Source organism: Ochotona curzoniae, unplaced genomic scaffold (genome assembly GCF_017591425.1).
Source record: "Ochotona curzoniae isolate NIBS_2020 unplaced genomic scaffold, NIBS_Ocur_1.0 contig_54, whole genome shotgun sequence".
In the NCBI taxonomy this organism is placed as follows: domain Eukaryota; kingdom Metazoa; phylum Chordata; class Mammalia; order Lagomorpha; family Ochotonidae; genus Ochotona; species Ochotona curzoniae.
Window position 1 is genome coordinate 894,375 of NW_024466464.1, and position 17,138 is coordinate 911,512.

The following is a 17,138-nucleotide window of genomic DNA, read 5'->3' on the forward strand; positions in this document are numbered from 1 at the left end:
TCCTCTCAGTCACATGCTGCCAGACACCGGGGCTGCTTCGGCCTTTCTGCTCTCCTGGCTCTGCAGGCACACACCTCCTTTCTCTTGAGTGGTTAATCCAAGGGACACATGCTGTGTTGCACTTGGAGGCATCTGGCAGCTGCTCCACATCCCCACCAGCAACACACACCACACCAGCTGCTCCATGTCTCTCACCTGCATGGCATCACCTGTCTTCGCACCATGGCCACTCTGCTTGGGGCGAAGTGGCCATCTTGGGGCTTTGGTTTGCATTTCCCGAATGGCTCACAATGTTGAGCATCTGGCCACGAGCTTGCCGGCATCCTCTCCGCAATTACCCCCTTAAGTCATCTCTGACAGAAGGTGTTTGAGGCAGGACATTTACTTCCAAATGACTGAAGACTCAAAGCACACAGATGCCACCTGCACTAACAAAAATCCACCTAAGGCCCCACAGGAACTGTCCACTCAACCCCAGCACGGACGGGCATGTCCAGGGTGTTCAGGCCAGGCTCATGTCATGATCCAACTGCACCCTGTCTATGGTGTCCCTTGACTTGACCCATCACAGGGACCATGCATGAGCCATGGCTATTTCCAATGTGTGTGCTCACAGCCACCTGTTCCTCAGAAGCCCCCTCATCTGTGTGTCCTAACAGAATGTCTTAGCTGTTAACCTAACACAGTGCTAGGTACAGACTAAGAAACCCATGCCCAGCTGTAATGGGATCTATGCAAGCAGCCCTGTGGGTCGGGACGCTGGCGGCAGCCGAGGTGCAGCTGCCTGGGCCAGCCATCCTCTGGTGGCTGTGGCCCCAGAGAAGCTGCACTCTGGCTGGTGGCCAAGGGTCCGAGAACAGGATGCTTACACTGCCCCACCCTGAGCCTTCTTCAAGGAACGAAAGACTAATCCAAGTAACTGTGAAAACCAAAGTTAAACCAAATAATGTTCTGTTCACACCCTTCTTACAGACTTAGGGCAGCACCACGGTGCAGTGAGTGAAGCTGTGTCCTGTACAGCGCAGGCCGCACTGCAGCCCTGGTTCAAGTCAACAGTGTTCTGCTTCCGACCCGGCTCCCCGCTGCACCCAAGACGGTCCAAGCGCTGGGGGTTCCTGCCATGCATGTGCGAGAACATGGAGTTTCAGGTTCCTGGCTTTGACCAAATGACAGTTGGAATCCATTTGTAAAATGAAGCAGCAAGTGAAACATCTGTCTCTTTCCTTCAAAATCAATCAGCACTTAAATAAACAAAACAAAATGCCCTACGCTTGAAAGAGTAGAAGTACAGTTCAAAGCGGGTGATGGCGTGTCTGATGTACACAAGGGCTTTTCCCACTGGCAACCTGAAGCACTCCACTGGGTGCCCTGATCTACCAGCTTGGCCGCCATGCATGAGATGTTCAGCTGTTCACCACACACATGTGGTTACTTCTAAGCTGAGAAAAGGAACGCTTTTCTTACAACTCCATAAACAAGTACAATTTGTAACACTTTAGGACCTCATGCATATTTATAACATAGTGTGTTATGCAACTTGTGCTATGCATGCTTATACAGGCTTTCTAAGCGCCATCTTTATAAATTAAAGCCTTTCTCTATAATCACTATAGCTAAAGGTCTCTGTACCAAGGACAAAGATGTGCTGAGGGACCCACAGCCACCAGCCGACTGAGGTCAGGAAGTCACCTGCAGGAGCTAGAGGCACAATTCCAGGAGACAACCTTCCCAGACACCACCGAGAAACTGCACAAGAAAGATGGTACACGTGGCCATGTCAGAGGGGCTCCCAAGTGCAACTATCAAGTCCTGACTGCATCTGAAGAAAACAGCCAGACACGCCTTAGCTCACAGGCTGCGCGCTACTTTGCTGGGATTAAATGCCAGCTCCATGTACTTGGGGCACCTCGGCCGGGGTAATCTGACTGCCACCGAACAACGCATCTCACAGCAGCATACGTGACATGCAGCAAACGTTGGCCACAGGGCTGCCAGGCTGCCTGGGATCAAGCAGAACCAGCTACTGCACAGCTGGGTGACCCTGGCCATCACTGACTTTTTGAACCCAGGACCCCCCTCAAACCCTCACATTGTCTAAGAAACGAAAGTAGTAATAATAGCATGTACCCCACAGGGCTGCTGTGGGGATCACAGCAGGGAGCTCATGAGGTGCCACAGGTGCCTGGCATTGGCACGCACCACGTGAAGGAACTGATAAGACATGCCCCAGACCCCCAGGGTTTCCACCCCCCACCCCCCGCCTTTGTTGGAAAGTCAGATATACAGAGAGGAGGAGGAGAGATAGAGAGGAAGATCTTGTGTCTGCTGATTCACTCTCTAAGTGGCCACAATGGTCGGTGCTGACCCTACCTGAAGCCAGGACCCTGGAGACTCCTCTGGGTCTCCCACGCGGGTGCAGGGTCCCAAGGCTTTGGGCCGTCCTCGAATGCTTTCCCAGGCCACAGGCAGGGAGCTGGATGGGAAGCGGGGCCATTTTGAGGAACGATTTTCATCTGGGTCAAGTAATCTAACCTATAACTACAAATCAAGGGATTTTGATCAAGGTCAGCCATGCTGGCCCAGCAGTTCTCACCAACTCTGATATTAGACCTTAGGAATATATTTATAATTTTTCCTTTGAAGAATTAATAACATTTCTTTAAAAACACTTCAGTAAAATTTTCTTTAGTTCTTCACTTACAGATCAAAGACTGACTGGATTCTGAGGAATAACAAGACACAACTATATTTTACACGTTTTACAAGTTGTGCCATCGAACGGAGACTCTGAAGTGGACTGTCCGCCAGTGGATCTAGGGAGAGTTCATCGTGCTTGGAGTGGCGAGACTGGCAGCAATTCTGAACTGTCGAACTGTCGAACTATCAAAACCACTTGAACAGTGCGCTTGGAGCATGCCCCACGTTGGGGACCCTGGGTGGAGTTTATCCCTTTATCTCTCCCTTATCCCAGATCTAGAAAAAAAATGTGGAAACAATGGTCTTACCCACTTTCCTGTAGCTCTTGACCCTTTGTGCCCTAATCAACTATGTAAAGATTATTAAAAAAAAAAATTGGGAAAACTTTGGGAAAAAAAGTTGTGCTATCTATCAAAAAAATTTTAAAAAAATTTTTATTTTTGTTTAATTGGGAAAGCAGATTTACAGAGAAAGGGAAAAATAGAGAAAGATCTTCTGTCTTCTGGGTCATTCCCCAAGCGATTGCAATGACTAGAGCTGAGCCAATCTGAAGCCAGGAGCTTATTCTGGGTCTCCCACACGGGTGCAGGATCCCAAGACTTTGGGCCGTCCTCCACTGCTGTCCCAGGCCACAAGCAGGGAACAGGATAGGAAGTGGAACAGCTGGGATATGCCGGCAAATGCAAGACAAGGATTTAGCCACTAGGGTATTGCGCTGGACCCCCCAAGTCTGATTTTCTAAGCTTCATAATGTTAAAGGAGATAAAATCCATTTTGTGCCAAATTTAAGAAACTGGTCCTGAGAGTCTCATTAAATGAAATCATTCCAGAGCTGACTCAAGTGGCCCAGAGTGACAGAGCTGGCACCTGTGTCACAGCACTCAGTGGTGAGGAACACTAAGACACTAACCCTGAAGGAAGTCTCGTTACCTCCTGAGAAATATATGAGGACAACTTTCATATTTCTTAGCTTTAAAGATGAAAAAGAGTAAGAAAAATTTTTTTTTTAATATTTACCTTTTTTTTTTTTTTTTGAGAAAGTCAGATTTACAAGGAGAAGGAGACAGAGACAGATCTTCTGTCTGTTGATTCACTCGTCAAGAAGCTGCACCGGCCAGTGCTGAGCTGATCTGTAGCCAGGAGCCAGGAGCCTCTTTGGGGTCTCCCACGCGGGTGCGGGGTCCCAAGGCCTTGGGCCGTCCTTGTCTGCTTTCCCAGGCCACAAGCATGGAGCTGGATGGGAAGTGGGGCAGCTGGGATGCGAACTGGAGCCCATATGGGATCCCGGCACAATGTAAGATGAAGACCTTAGCCACTAGGCTCTACCCCAGGCCCAGATTTAAAACTTTTTTCAGACATGTTTGCCAAAAATATTTTGTACCGACTGGCTCTGTTTTCCATTCCAATCTTTTCAATACTGTCTAAGTTTTAAAAGTCAATGTTGCTTGATTTTGGAACACAACTAGACCTTTGCTCCCACTGCAGGTTCCCCTTGTACGTGAGTACAGCAAGGTCAGTGAGCCACCCCAAGGGGAAGCGAGCCAGATAAGAGTCCGTGTGTGACTGCAGGCACACATTCGGACGGCCCGCGGGCACAATTCAGTATGAGACATCTGACTCGCCAAGCCCCTCCTACAGGGCTCAGCTTTGGGTTTTTGTTAATCCTCCCCACAGAGCTTGCGGGTTAAGGACTTGAGGCTCTTCACACTGGCATGTTGTTGGGGTGGTGCTAATGCCTGTCACCCTGGACGGGCAGATAGGCAGCACGAAGAAACCACTTCCTTGGAGAAAATGAATACAAACCCACATGCTCACTCACCTTTAATCAACCGAAGGGCACCAGATCCCCTTCCTTTCTGGGTAAGGGTCTGTAAGAAAGGGGTCCGCCCATCAGGGATAGAGATGCTGCTTGGGTTTGCCTGGATTCCATACGGGTTCAAGTCCCTGCACTGCTTCTAGTACAGCTCCCTGCTAAAGCATACCTCGGACGGCAACGGGCAATGGCCCAGCAACGTGGGACACCTGGATGGAGTGTGCCTGCCGGAACATTTGGGGAGTAAACCATCAGATGAAGACAGAGGACAGAACAAGTCAATCAACCACCTCAGCCATATGTTGGCAGCGAAATACTGGGCAAACGGAGACTATGACGGACTATGTCAATCAGTGGATTCTTCAATGACCTCATCGTGCTTGGAGTGGCGAGACTGGCAGCGATTCATAACTGGTCAACTATCAAAACCACTTGAGCAAGACCCTCAGAGCATGCCCCACATCCGGGACCTGGGTTGCGTGGGAAACTGGGTGGGGTTTCTCCCTCAATATCCCCCTTTACCTCAGATACATGAAGGAAAAATGTGGAAATAATGGTCTTGCCCACTTTCCTATAGCCCTTGAACCCTTTTACCCTAAATGACTATGTAAAGATTGTCAAAAATAAGAAAATGGAAAAAAAAAAACCTAGCAGATGGAAGATCTCGATTGCTCTGTCAAGTAGACAAAAATCAGCGAATAAACATTCACAAAAGATGCAATTAATAACATTACTTCATCAACATTAAATGTTTTAACTTCAAACATATGCTATTATCTTTAAGTAACTGAGATAATTTAGTATGGAAATAACTAGACTTTGATACTGCCCTTAAATCATCAGTATTTTTCTATCACTTGCAAATACAGCTGGAAACATATTTCAGATATTCTTCATAACAGAAATGATTCATCAAAAAGGTCCTTTCATTTTCAAAAAAAACCAGATCAAGTAGTTAGTTCCTGGGAGGTGAAATCACACCTGCCACCCCTCCTTGCGCGTTAACAGAACAAGGTGTGCGCTGCTCTCACGGCTGAGTGAGGGCTGAACCGAGTCACGGACCACAGAACCCACCAGGATCTGTGAAGATTCATTATTATTTTTTTAATTTGAAAGGTCGAGTTTTACCGAGACCAGGAGATAACATACAGACAGAAGTACAAGACAACCAAATCCTCAGCGGAAAGGCTGCTTCGAAAGTGACGCAGTAACAGCATCAGGATTAGACCGAGAACAATACAATTGCTGTATAAATGACAAAATAATTTTTTTAAGGTTTATTTAGTTTTAAGCTCCTGGGAAAGCAGCTGAAGATGGCCCATGTGAGAGACCCAGATAGAGTTCCAAGAACCCTCTCCAGCCATTGTGACCAAAATCACCAAAGATGTGTGTTTGTCACCTTCTCTCTGTAACTCTGCCTTTCAAATAAGTAAAACCTAACCTTGGGAAAAAAAAGAAAAAAAGGGATGTACTTATGCCAGAGCCAGCAGGCAGAGGCTTAGTCTGTTGAGCCACAGCGCCAGACCCCAATTTCTTTTTCTACAAAGGAAACTTCTGAACTTCTTTGCAAACTCTAACAGAAAGACAAATAACTGAATAAAAAAATAGGCAAAGGCACTGAAAATGACCAGTAAGAATATGAAAACATGTTCAACATCACCAGTCATTAAGGAAATGTGAGTAATAGCCCAAGTGATGAGCTGCTTCATGCTGACTAGGATGGCTCTAAGAAAGCATCACGCCCTAGAGACGCCAAGCACTGACAGGAAGGTACCTGGAGCGTCGTGCGCTGTGGACGGGAAGGCAAACAGTGCGGTCGCGTGAGAACAGTGCGGCCTTTCTTCAGAGGGCTGAGTTCAAGGTCCTCCTACAAGGCAGCACCACCACTCCTGAGGACATGTCCCAGCCAAGGAAAACCGCACGTGTACACACATGCCCATGGCAACATCTCTTTTTAACAGCCTAAAGGTGGAAATAACCTAACCATCCTTGGGCTGACACACGCATGAGCCAACTGCTGCAGATGGATGAGGTGGAGTGCTCCCCACCCCTAAACGACATGCATTGTTGACAGACAGCATAACAGGAACCGAACTTGCAACACCAAGTGAAGGAAACCGTCACCAAAAAACTGTATGTTGCATCATTTCACTTACACAAAGTGTCCAATATAACCAAGCAGATTAACTGGCATGGGCCTATATTTCCTATCCCACAGCTGTTCTACTTCCTGCCAGCATCCCCGGGAGGTTGGCAGGCAACGGCTCGAGATTTGACTCCCTGCAGTGTGATGGGAGACCCAGTGGGAGTCTGGCTCCTGGTTTTAGCCGGGCCCAGCCTCAGATGCTGCTCAGGAGAGACGACTGTTCTGTCTCTTGTCACTCTTCCCAACAAATTAGTATTTTAATTTTTTTTAGCAATTTTTTTTTTGGAAAGTCAGATTTACAACTCCCTGCTTGTAGCCTGGGAAAGCAGTAGAGGACGGTCCAAAGCCCTTGGGGCCCTGCACCCATGTGGGAGACCTGGAAGTGGCTCCTGGTTTCGGAAGAATTCAACTCTGGTTGTGGCTACTTGGGGAGAGAAAACAGCAGATGGAAGATCTTTCTCTGTTTCCTTCTCTCTGTAACTGCCTTTCCAAAAGAAATAAGTAAAAACTCAAAGGGACAAGTAACTGGGAAATCGAAAATGCAAAGTCCCTTTGCGGGGCTGGTGACCCAGCAGTTGGGCAGCTGCTGTCTGCCGAGCATCTCAGTCCCACGCCGTCTCGGAGCAGCGTGTTGCTCACGTGCCTAGGAAGGCAGCGGGTGATGGTCTGAGAGCCCGGGACCCTGCTTTTGGCCTGGCCTAGCCGGCTCTGACTGCTGTGGCCATTTGGGGGGAACCAGCTCAATGATGTCTGTCACTAAAACTTTCTAATAAGTGAATGCTTAAAAAAATGTATGATCAAATCCAGGAACACACTATATCTACAGATGTGTCTATAAAAACATGTACAATAGTTACAATGAAAAAGACAGAACCGTTGATAGAAAGTAAGTCTTTAAGTAACAGGACACACCAACATCACGATTTGAAAACAATACCATCGAGCTGTGCTAGCAGAGTTAATGCGTCCGAAGCCAAACCCCAGGAGAGCTCTTCCTGTGACATGGACATGTGGACGCAAAGGTATTACAACAGACTGGACAACCTTGACCGCCAGCAAGGCTGCAGGACTCCCACAACCAGTCATGCAATGCTGAAATCACAGAGGTAATATGCTGGAAGCAAATGCAGTATTGTGAAACATATATTTAAACTCTGCCCTGTCTTTGGACAAGTGACTTTCTGGTTTGCTAATGAGACCTAGGACAGGGACTGGCAGCCTAAGGGCTAGCACTTTCCACCCCTCCCCACGAAGGGAGCCAGTGATTCAATCAAGCACACTGGAGAACATGCACAGACCCAAAGGACTGGTTCTGGGGAGCCACTGGGTCCTGGAACCCCGAGAGGGGCTCCTGGCCCTCCCATACCACCCTGCCAGGCTGGGCAGCTCTTCCCGAGTGTCCTTCACACTCCCTTCTAACAAACCCAAAGAGTTCCCGAGTCACAGCCCCCACCCCTCACCACGGACAGAAGCACAATGACAGCCTCTCTCATGAGCACCTGGGGTACGGGGAATGCTGAGGGACCAAGTCCCCCATCTGGGAGGTCGCCTGCCGCGCCCTCCGGGTACTGCTGGAATGGAGTCGAAGTGGAGGATGGCTTGCTTGGGAAACCGCCAGGCACCCGAGAGTACACCAGGAGAGAGTGAGTGCCCGCCTTCCGTCTTGACAGATTCAGATGGGGCGAGGAGCATGGCGCTCTGCAACAGCACGGCAGACACTCAGTACTGAGCTATACGAAGAGGCGGCAGGCGCTGCTGAAACCAGTCTTGATAAATCCTTTATAAAAAGAACTCTAGTTCGCTACGTTGTTTGAATGCTTTAAAATTATAGCATGCTAAATAAATATTAGCTTTACCACTTCTTCATTTCCCCACATGGACAGTAAGACTTTTTATGCTCAAATATTTTTAAAGGTTGTGGGACACTCATTAATTTTCCCTATGGAATATTAAAATGACTTACACAGTCATTTTAATGGTTCCATTACTGTGCAAAACTGAAACTGCCTGTATCTAATATTCATGAACCAAATGTACCATCTTAGAAATAACACAGCAATCACAAGAACAGAAGGAAGAAAATGAAGATAACAGGAATGGCTCACGGAACAAAGACACGATGGAGAGAAGCAAGTAGAGTAACCGGTTCGTGAGTAATCAAGAAGAAACGATGTTCTTATCAACTTGTATGACCTACTTTACGGACGAGGAGAAGGTAAATGAGGAACCTGGCGCTGTTTTACTGAGCGCTCAAAGATCTGTGACTATGTGAAGTGGCAACGAAGAAGCCTCCTCACAGCCCTCAATGGGCTGAATGTCACGGGCACTTGATCCCCTCTCATCTTCCAACAGCTGCAGGGTGTGGCCCCTGCCCGCAGGCGTGACCAGACCTCTCACCCAGAGAAGCGCTGCCCAAGGTGACAGGTGACAGCAGCCACATGGTGACAGGCGACGGCCGCCACAAATGCCTGAGCATCCCGGGAGCCAGGCAGCAGGTTGGACTCTACCATCCTACCCAAGATCTGCAGCAGCAGACCTTCCTGGGACGGGAGCTTCTGTCCAGAAGCCCATCAGAAAGAAGGTTCAGTGGCAGGCCCTGCGCAGTAGCCAAGCGGCTGGGGTCCTTGCCTTGCATGCACCAGGATTCCACCCATATGGGCACTGGTGCTAATCCCAGCGGCCCTGCTTCCCATCCCGCTCCCTGCTTGTAGCCTGAGAGACAGTAGAGGATGGCCCAAGGTCTTGGGACCCTGCACTCGCTTGGGATACCCAGAAGAGGCTCCAGGCTCCTGGCTTCAGACAGGCACAGCTCTGGCATTGTAGCCCCTTGGGGAGTGAGTTGACAGACGAAGGATCTCCCTTTCTGTCTGTCTTCCTCTCTGTATATCTGACTTTCCAATAAAAATGAAATGAATCTTTAGGGGGGAAAAAAAAAAGGCTAAGCGTCTGTTACCAGTCGTGACTTTCACCGTCCCTAATCCAGAAAATCAGTGTTTGAGGCCGGGACCCAGGTGAAGCCGCCCCTCCCAGCAGCCTGCTGACCAACCATCACTCCACCAGCTGGGCTTGCTGCGAACCTTTCACCTCCTTGAGCTCCTCACTGCGAGCATCCCGCATTCTCACTGTGATCCTTTCTGCTTTCTGCATAGCTTGTGAATATGCCAACACTGAAATTCACATTTTAAGTAGGTGAATTATGTATGATATGTTCACCAAGCTGTAATAAACAAGGCTGGTACGCAGGCTTCAGGACCACACAGGCTTCTCTTTTCCCAGAGAAACAATGCATGGGGTTTGAAGTATGCAACTGCTTCGAGACCACGCACCAGCCCACGGGGAAGAAAGACGCTCCAAGGAGACACACATGCCAAACGCAGAGGCATGCTGCACACGCCCAGGACAGCTGCAAGCACACTGTACAGACCCTTCACTTTCCCTGCCAGCTATTGACACCAGCCCTTCAATGCCAGACACTGGGTGAGGGGCTGTCATCAGGCAGGGTCCCAACAGCTGCACCCCTGTTCCTCTGAGTTCTTTGGCTGTCATACCAGGGAAGCCTTCCTGGCAGCTGAGGCATGGCCGGATTTAGCCAGGATCAGCACGCCGTGTGCGTGTGCTGGGGCGCTTGGTAGAAGGGCATGCCCGGGAAGACAATGCCCTCGGAAACAGGAAGACAGGAAGCAATCACCAGGCTGCCAGATGCCTTGGAACCATGAGGAAATGAGCATGAAGATAAGAAAAAAGGAACCTGGATCCCTAGTAAAGATTGACTAACTAGCTGCGAACTCACCACTCCTGGCCCACAACTGAGTAACAAACATGGCAATGGCTTAACACGGTGTCAGTTGAGTATTTTCTGAGTTTTGGGCAAAAACATCCTGAACTGCCCACATAGCCACAGGCAAGCTGGGCACCAGAGGGGGATGTCTGACTGGAAACCCTGGCATCGGGAGGGCCGGACGTCGGTCAGCTCCGATCCGATTCCAGCCTCCTGTTGAATATGCACCACGTGGGGCTCGGCCCACCGGGTCCTGCCACCCACAGAGCAGACGCCCAGAGTCCCAGATTCTGGCTTTTGTGTAGCAATTCTCAGCTGCTGTGAGCATCTGGGGAGTAAACTGGGGGTGGGAATTCCTAACTCATTAATAAATAAAATGGAAATATTTGATATTAAAATATTTGATACTAAATATCAAATTTGATACTAAATATTTGATACTAAAACAGTATTACTCTAGCCTAACAGAAACTGATCTAAATCACACATAAAATATATATTTTGAAGCATCGCGTGATTTTTACACAAATAGTATTATCGTGTCTTATATGAAATTTATAACAAGGTCTAACCTTAGGTTATAAAGACCAATATCGGGTCCGGCACAATGGCTCCATCAGCTAATCCTCCCTATTTAAGCACCAGAATCCTATATGGGTGCCAGTTTTTATCTAGGTTGTTCCACATCTCTTCCAGCTCCCTGCTTGTGGCCTAGGAAAGCAGTTGAGGACAGCCCAAAGCCTTAGGACCCTGCACCCACATGGGAGACTTGGAAGAAGCTCCTGGTTCCTGGCTTTGCATTGGCTCAGCTCTAGCAGTTGCAGCCATTTGGGAAGTGAACCAGTGGATGGAAGATCTGTCTCTCCTTCTATCTATAAATCTGCCTTCCAATAAAAATAGATAAATACTTAAAAATACATACACACGGGCCCAGCGGCGTGGCCTAGTGGCTAAAGTCCTCGCCTTGAACGCGCTGGGATCCCATATAGGCGCCGGTTCTAATCCTGGTAGCTCCACTTCCCATCCAGCTCCCTGCTTGTGGCCTGGGAAGGCAGTTGAGGACGGCCCAATGCTTTGGGACCCTGCACCCATGTGGTATACCCAGAAGAGGTTCCTGCTTCCTGGCTTTGGATTGGCGCAGTACCGGCTGTTGCGCTCACTTGGAGAGTGAATCATAGGACGGAAGATCTTCCTCTCTGTCTCTCCTCCTCTCTCTATATCTACCTTTCCAACAAAAATAAATAAATCTTAAAAAAAATACATACACACACACATACATACCAGTATCAACAGGCAGCGAAGCCTTGGAAAATGACACACTCTAGCTTTGGTCTTTTTATTCTTTCCAATGAGTTGTCCACCATCATTCCATGTAAGAGCTTGAAGCAGACACAGGGTAGCATTTTATGGGGCAGGCTATTTTAATCAGAATGTTAACACCAAAGTAAAACTGAAGGAAACTGTGGAAATTGATATTGGAACTCTAAAAATAAGCTTTACAGAATAGCTGTAAACAGCCAGAAAGTCAGCAACTCTGGGACGTGCACGTGAGAGGACAACGCGGAACAAAGCCTGAAGGGGAAGTTACTTCCAGTCCCTCTGGGTAAAACCATCTGCACACCAACGGGAACTCGGAGCAGCAGCACACTCTCCTCACTGCGACCAGAGTCTTCAGTTTGTGTTTAGAACCTCACTGTTGCTGTGGAAATAGTTGATTCAACTTCACACACTCACAGCTGAATAAAGTAAGGTGTGGAACAGGAGTTTTATTTAAATAGTGGCAAGACCCATAAAACACAGAACCGGCAAACTGGATGACAGTGAATCAGCACCATATGTTTTCATGGAAGGGGCACACTTCTGCCCTGATGTTGACACAAACATGATGTTTCTTTTTAATTTAATCTGATTTGGGGAACGCTATAATCAACACAGCTACTCCCCCCAGGTCCTAAGGTTTGCTATCTGCTTCCATCTAAGAAGGCAGTCTTACTGCATCCCCACCCCACCACACCCTCATGGAGCTTACAATTGAGCTCAGTCTATGGACACACAGTTTATGGCACCAGCCCGAGCACAAGTCAGGATTTCAACACGACTTCAGCCTGTGGTTGACTGGATGAAGAGCAGCGGGCCAGTCCACAGAGCCCAGCCCCCGCCCCTCCCTGCCTGGCGGGAGTCAATGAGGAGCGTTGCACCCAGCACCCAGGAGCCCTCACAACAGGCGGATGCTGTGACTCGCAAGCTGATGCCACGGCCCTCCTGGGCTTCCCCTTCCCACCTTTCACCAGCAGAGGGATGCAATTCTCCCTAAAAACAACTTCCTCTGGCTTTCCGAACCTTTCAAATTATGACAAGTGGTCTTAATCCAGAAGTTGTACCATTGGTACAAGAAAACATATTCACCAAGTTTTAAAGGTGAGGGGGTGATGTGTGGGGCTATTAAACCAGCGGCCCCCGCCTTCGCCCCAGGAGATGGCAACCGAGCGGCGTCTCTGTAAATAGAAACCAGCTCTCCTCTGCTGCCGCCGCCGCTGCCAGGGTGTGGCTGCCCTGTGCCTGCACAGGAGAACGATTCATACCAGCAAAACCGGAAAATCTCAAGTGAAAGCAAGTGGGGAAGCACAGGAGCCAAGAGCATAACGTGAAGGAACTGGGCCTGCCACAAGGTGAGTCACAGGAACAGCTCCTGCCACCGTCCGCAGGCCAAGCTGCCCCCTCCTCCGGGTAAGATGCAGGTCAGGCTCCCCTTGGGGACCTGGGGATCCGAGGCGGGGGGCACGAGGCAGAGGCCAAGCCTGGGCTAGCCTGGCCAGCCCTCCGAGGAGGCCTGAACGCAGAGCAACCAGAGGGAACTAAAACCCCAGCGTGCTGGGCCAGCCCTCCTTTCCAGCCTGGCCCCTGGCCACCTCGCACATCCTCCTCCTCAATGTTTGTGGGATGACGCATGGCGGATGGGTCAGCTCACCCAGCTCGGTGGACACGGGAGACCCGGTGGCAATCTCTCCAATCTTGGCCACTCCATCGTAGTAGGCTTTTCCTGCCAGGATCATGGCTGGTTGGGAAAAGTGACACACAAAGTCAGCACTCCGACAGGGACAGCAGGAAGCAACACAGACACTTTCTTCCAGGAACACATCTGCCCCGAGCCGAGCACCTTCCAGATGTACAAACGGTCCCTCAAGGGAAGCCCTGGACGGGCAGTGGTGGCACCTGAGACCACCAGCTCCTCCCACTTCACCATGAACTTGTGGAGGACACCGTGGGTACTGGACAAGAGCTGACCTGGTCAGTGTGATTCCGGAGAAACTCTGACTTTATTTTACTCCACGATCGGTGTCCTTCACAGAAAGCAGACTTTCCTACCACTCTGGAGACCGCAGGACTTGGAGCCTAAAGATCCCCTTGTCCAGCCCCTTCCTGTCTCTGACCAGAAAACCACAGACCACACCTAGTTACCAGACCTGGATTTACATGGGTATCATTTTAAAGGTGTGTTTCATGTACAGGCACATCTCAAGGCACTACAGGCCTAAAAAGTCATGTTTCCATGGCAGGTCACTTCAGCATTTTCCCATTAAATGTGGATACATGAAAAGGGAATGCTCCACTATACTGCTATAAAACCAAGGATGGCCGAAGGGCGACCGTACGGGGAGCAGCAACAAGCAGTACGTACACAAGGTCTTCCCAGTCACTGGGAGGCCAGTCTAGTGAGCCACGTGAAGCCGTGGGTACTGGTATGGCTCTCTGGCTAAGGGGGCAGGGTGGAGGTACTCCAGGGTGTGCCAATATCAACAGGGAGGCCGCCCGCGAAGGCACTGCGCTCCCCTCGGTTTGCAAGCAGCATGCTTTTTGGCTTCTCTGGTCTCAGGGAGAGGTAAGGGGAAGGTGGATCCATCTAAAAACAAGGTGTTTAGCCAGTAAACTGTCAAGTTAATAGATGTGACTGCTTAGTGCCAAGATTTTAAACTGGAAAGCACTGATAAGCCGGGGAGCCAATCAGGGGACTGCATGAAGGATTACACAACATTTAAGCAAATGTTTGGTTTGCCTTCACATGTTAAACTGAAGCGTTTCATTAACTGTTGACGGCATTTAAAGCCATGCTACCTTTTTAGAGTCATCTTTGTTTTTGTGATCAGGTGAATTCAAATAAAAATAAAATTCATTCAGATTAAACAACAAAAAACTGTTTTCATGACTTTATCCTGCTTTTGCAAACACATCAAGACATTTTCTATTACTTTAAGAATCAAAGCCTAAGTTCTCTATTTTCATTGTCAATAATTTTTTAAAAAGAATATTTTTTTAGCCCCAGTGCAGTAGCTAGCTACTAAATTCCTCGCCTTGAATGCACTGGGATCCCATACGGATGCCAGTTCTAATCCCAGCAGCTCCACTTCCCATCTAGCTCCCTGCTTGTGGCCCAAAGCCTTGGAACCCTGCACTCGCTTGGGATACCCAGAAGAGGTTCCTGCTTCTTGTTTCAGACAGGCACAGCTCTGGCATTGTAGCCCCTTGGGAACTGAATCATCAGATACAAGATCTTCCTCTCTGTCTTCTCACATCACAGGCAAGAAGCTGAGTGAGAAGTGGAGCAGCTGGGACATGAACCGGCAACCATACGGAGTACCAGTGCTTGCAGGTGGAGGATTAGCCAACTGAGCCATCGGGCCGGACCCTTCATAGTCAATCATTTAATCCAACTGAATTTACCTATTTCATCCAAATCTTCCTTATAACGTGGTTTTAGGGGCCAGCACCATGGCATTGTAGGTTAAGCCTCTGCAGGTGAAGAGGCACCTTATGGGTGCCAGTTTGAGTCCTGACTTCTTCACTTCCCATCCAGCTCCCTGCTAATGTGTCCGGGAGAGCAGTGGAGGATGGCTCAAGTCCGTGGGCCCCCGCACCCACGTGGAAGACCTGGAAGAAACTCAAGGTCACTGGCACTGGATGGGCCCAACTCTGGCTGTTCCAGACACTTGTGGGGTGAACCCGTGGAGAGAAAATCTGTCTCTTCTGTGTAAACCTGCCTTTCAAACAAAGATAAACAAATGATTTAAAAGCAAGCATGGTTTAATTAGGCTATTCTTTTTCTCATAAGTTTCCAATGGCCTCTGACTGCCCACAGTGCAGGCTGCTGCATCTACACTCATGCAGATTTTCACAGCAACGGCCTCTGATGAATTACGCTCCTAGATTCCCGTGAGGAGAGCAAAGTGTGCTCTGGCCACGTGACTTGCTCTGAGCAATCAGGCATTAGCAAGCATGACGCCAGCAGGGGCATGATAAGTGCACAGGGTATTCCTGGGGTCCCACTGTAACTGTGTGAGGACTGAATCTGGAGAGAAAATGTCTCACCCCAGCCAGATGCCGGAGTGGCCCGAGGCTTGCCCTGAGTGCTGTCTTCTCTCGCCACAGGTAGCACTGCCTGCCGACGGCCCGCGTCACCTCGTTCAGCTGCAGGGCCTCCCAGCTCCCATCTATGCCAACGTCCCTGTTGGGGCTGCTCTGCTGCTGGTCTGTGCAACACAGGCACTGCCCTAAACTCATCTGTCCAATGAGTGCGTGTCCAGAATCCTCATCTCTACCTCCAATTCTTACCAACAACCTCACAACTTATCTAGGTTTGTCAAAATGACTTCGGCCAAAGTACTTCCAGGACCTGTGTGAATTCTGAGACTCCTTGATGAGGCAGAGAACCATCCCCAGGATGGTTAGAGAGCAAGCCCTTGCAGGGGAGAAGCCTCCTCAGCAGGTGGCAGCCAAGCAACTCACCCTGGGAAACTCAGAGAGCGAGTGCATTCCAGCAAGGTCACAGTGGTTCCCTTCCAGGGACATGTAAAGCAATGACTCTGTGGCCTTGGGCTGCAGCAGCTGGCAAGGCTCAGGAGCACGGGTGGTGCCTGAACAAGGCTCTGCCACTGCTGGAGGGTAAAGGGAGGGACAGGAATCCAGGCCTGCCACCGAGAGCAGCAGGCCGGAGGCACGGAGATGCAGAATGAAGTCGCCAGGCTGGTCACTGCCCACTGACTCTCACCCAGGGTCCAGTGACCAGCCTGCACACTCCCTTCCTAGCATACGGGTTCTTTTTTTTTCCCCCAAGTTTTCAAGATAAGTTTAATTTTAATCAAACCCCAAAAGAACATAAACTAAAGGAATTTCAAATTCTGTATCAGATACCATATTCTAAAAGATCATCTAAACGTTAAGGTGCTTAAGTGATCATTTTAAAAAACAACATATTTTGGATTGTTACAGCATCAGCTAATCCCTTGCTGGAAGAGACGCCGAGTAAAGAGGCATCTTCATACTCTCCACTCCTTGTTCTTGTTTTACACGGGTTCATTTTTAAAAACAACAACAGGGAGCAACTAAACCTAGGGTACTTGAGAGGGAGGACCAGGGAATAAGCCGAAGACCCCACACTCGACCTGCAGCCTTCGAGTCCAGAACCACTGGGAACTCAGCGTTCCAGCTGTGTCATTTGGAGAAGCTGGTGAGCCAGGGACGCGGGAGACCAGGGGGCCTGAACGGGGGGCATGGGGAGAGAGCGCAATGATTGCCACGAGCACGCGAGAGGCGGGCGGCTGTGAGCACCTGCAGCTCCCGAGACGCTGAGCTGTTCTGAACGAAGCACTTGGGCTGAAGCTGGAACCCAGGTCCAACGTCTGACACAGATGCTTTCTCATGCAGGCTAA

At 49.4% G+C, this 17,138-nt stretch overlaps 1 protein-coding gene across 1 annotated transcript in view; it reads right to left on the reverse strand.

The window, feature by feature from the left end:
* Positions 1–17,138, reverse strand: part of BAIAP2L1 (BAR/IMD domain containing adaptor protein 2 like 1) — a 65,269-nt gene that overhangs the window by 33,843 nt on the left and 14,288 nt on the right. The window contains exon 3 of the mRNA XM_040989959.1: positions 13,403–13,489. Within this exon, the coding sequence (XP_040845893.1) occupies positions 13,403–13,489 (87 nt within the window). The remainder of the gene's footprint in view (positions 1–13,402; positions 13,490–17,138) is intronic.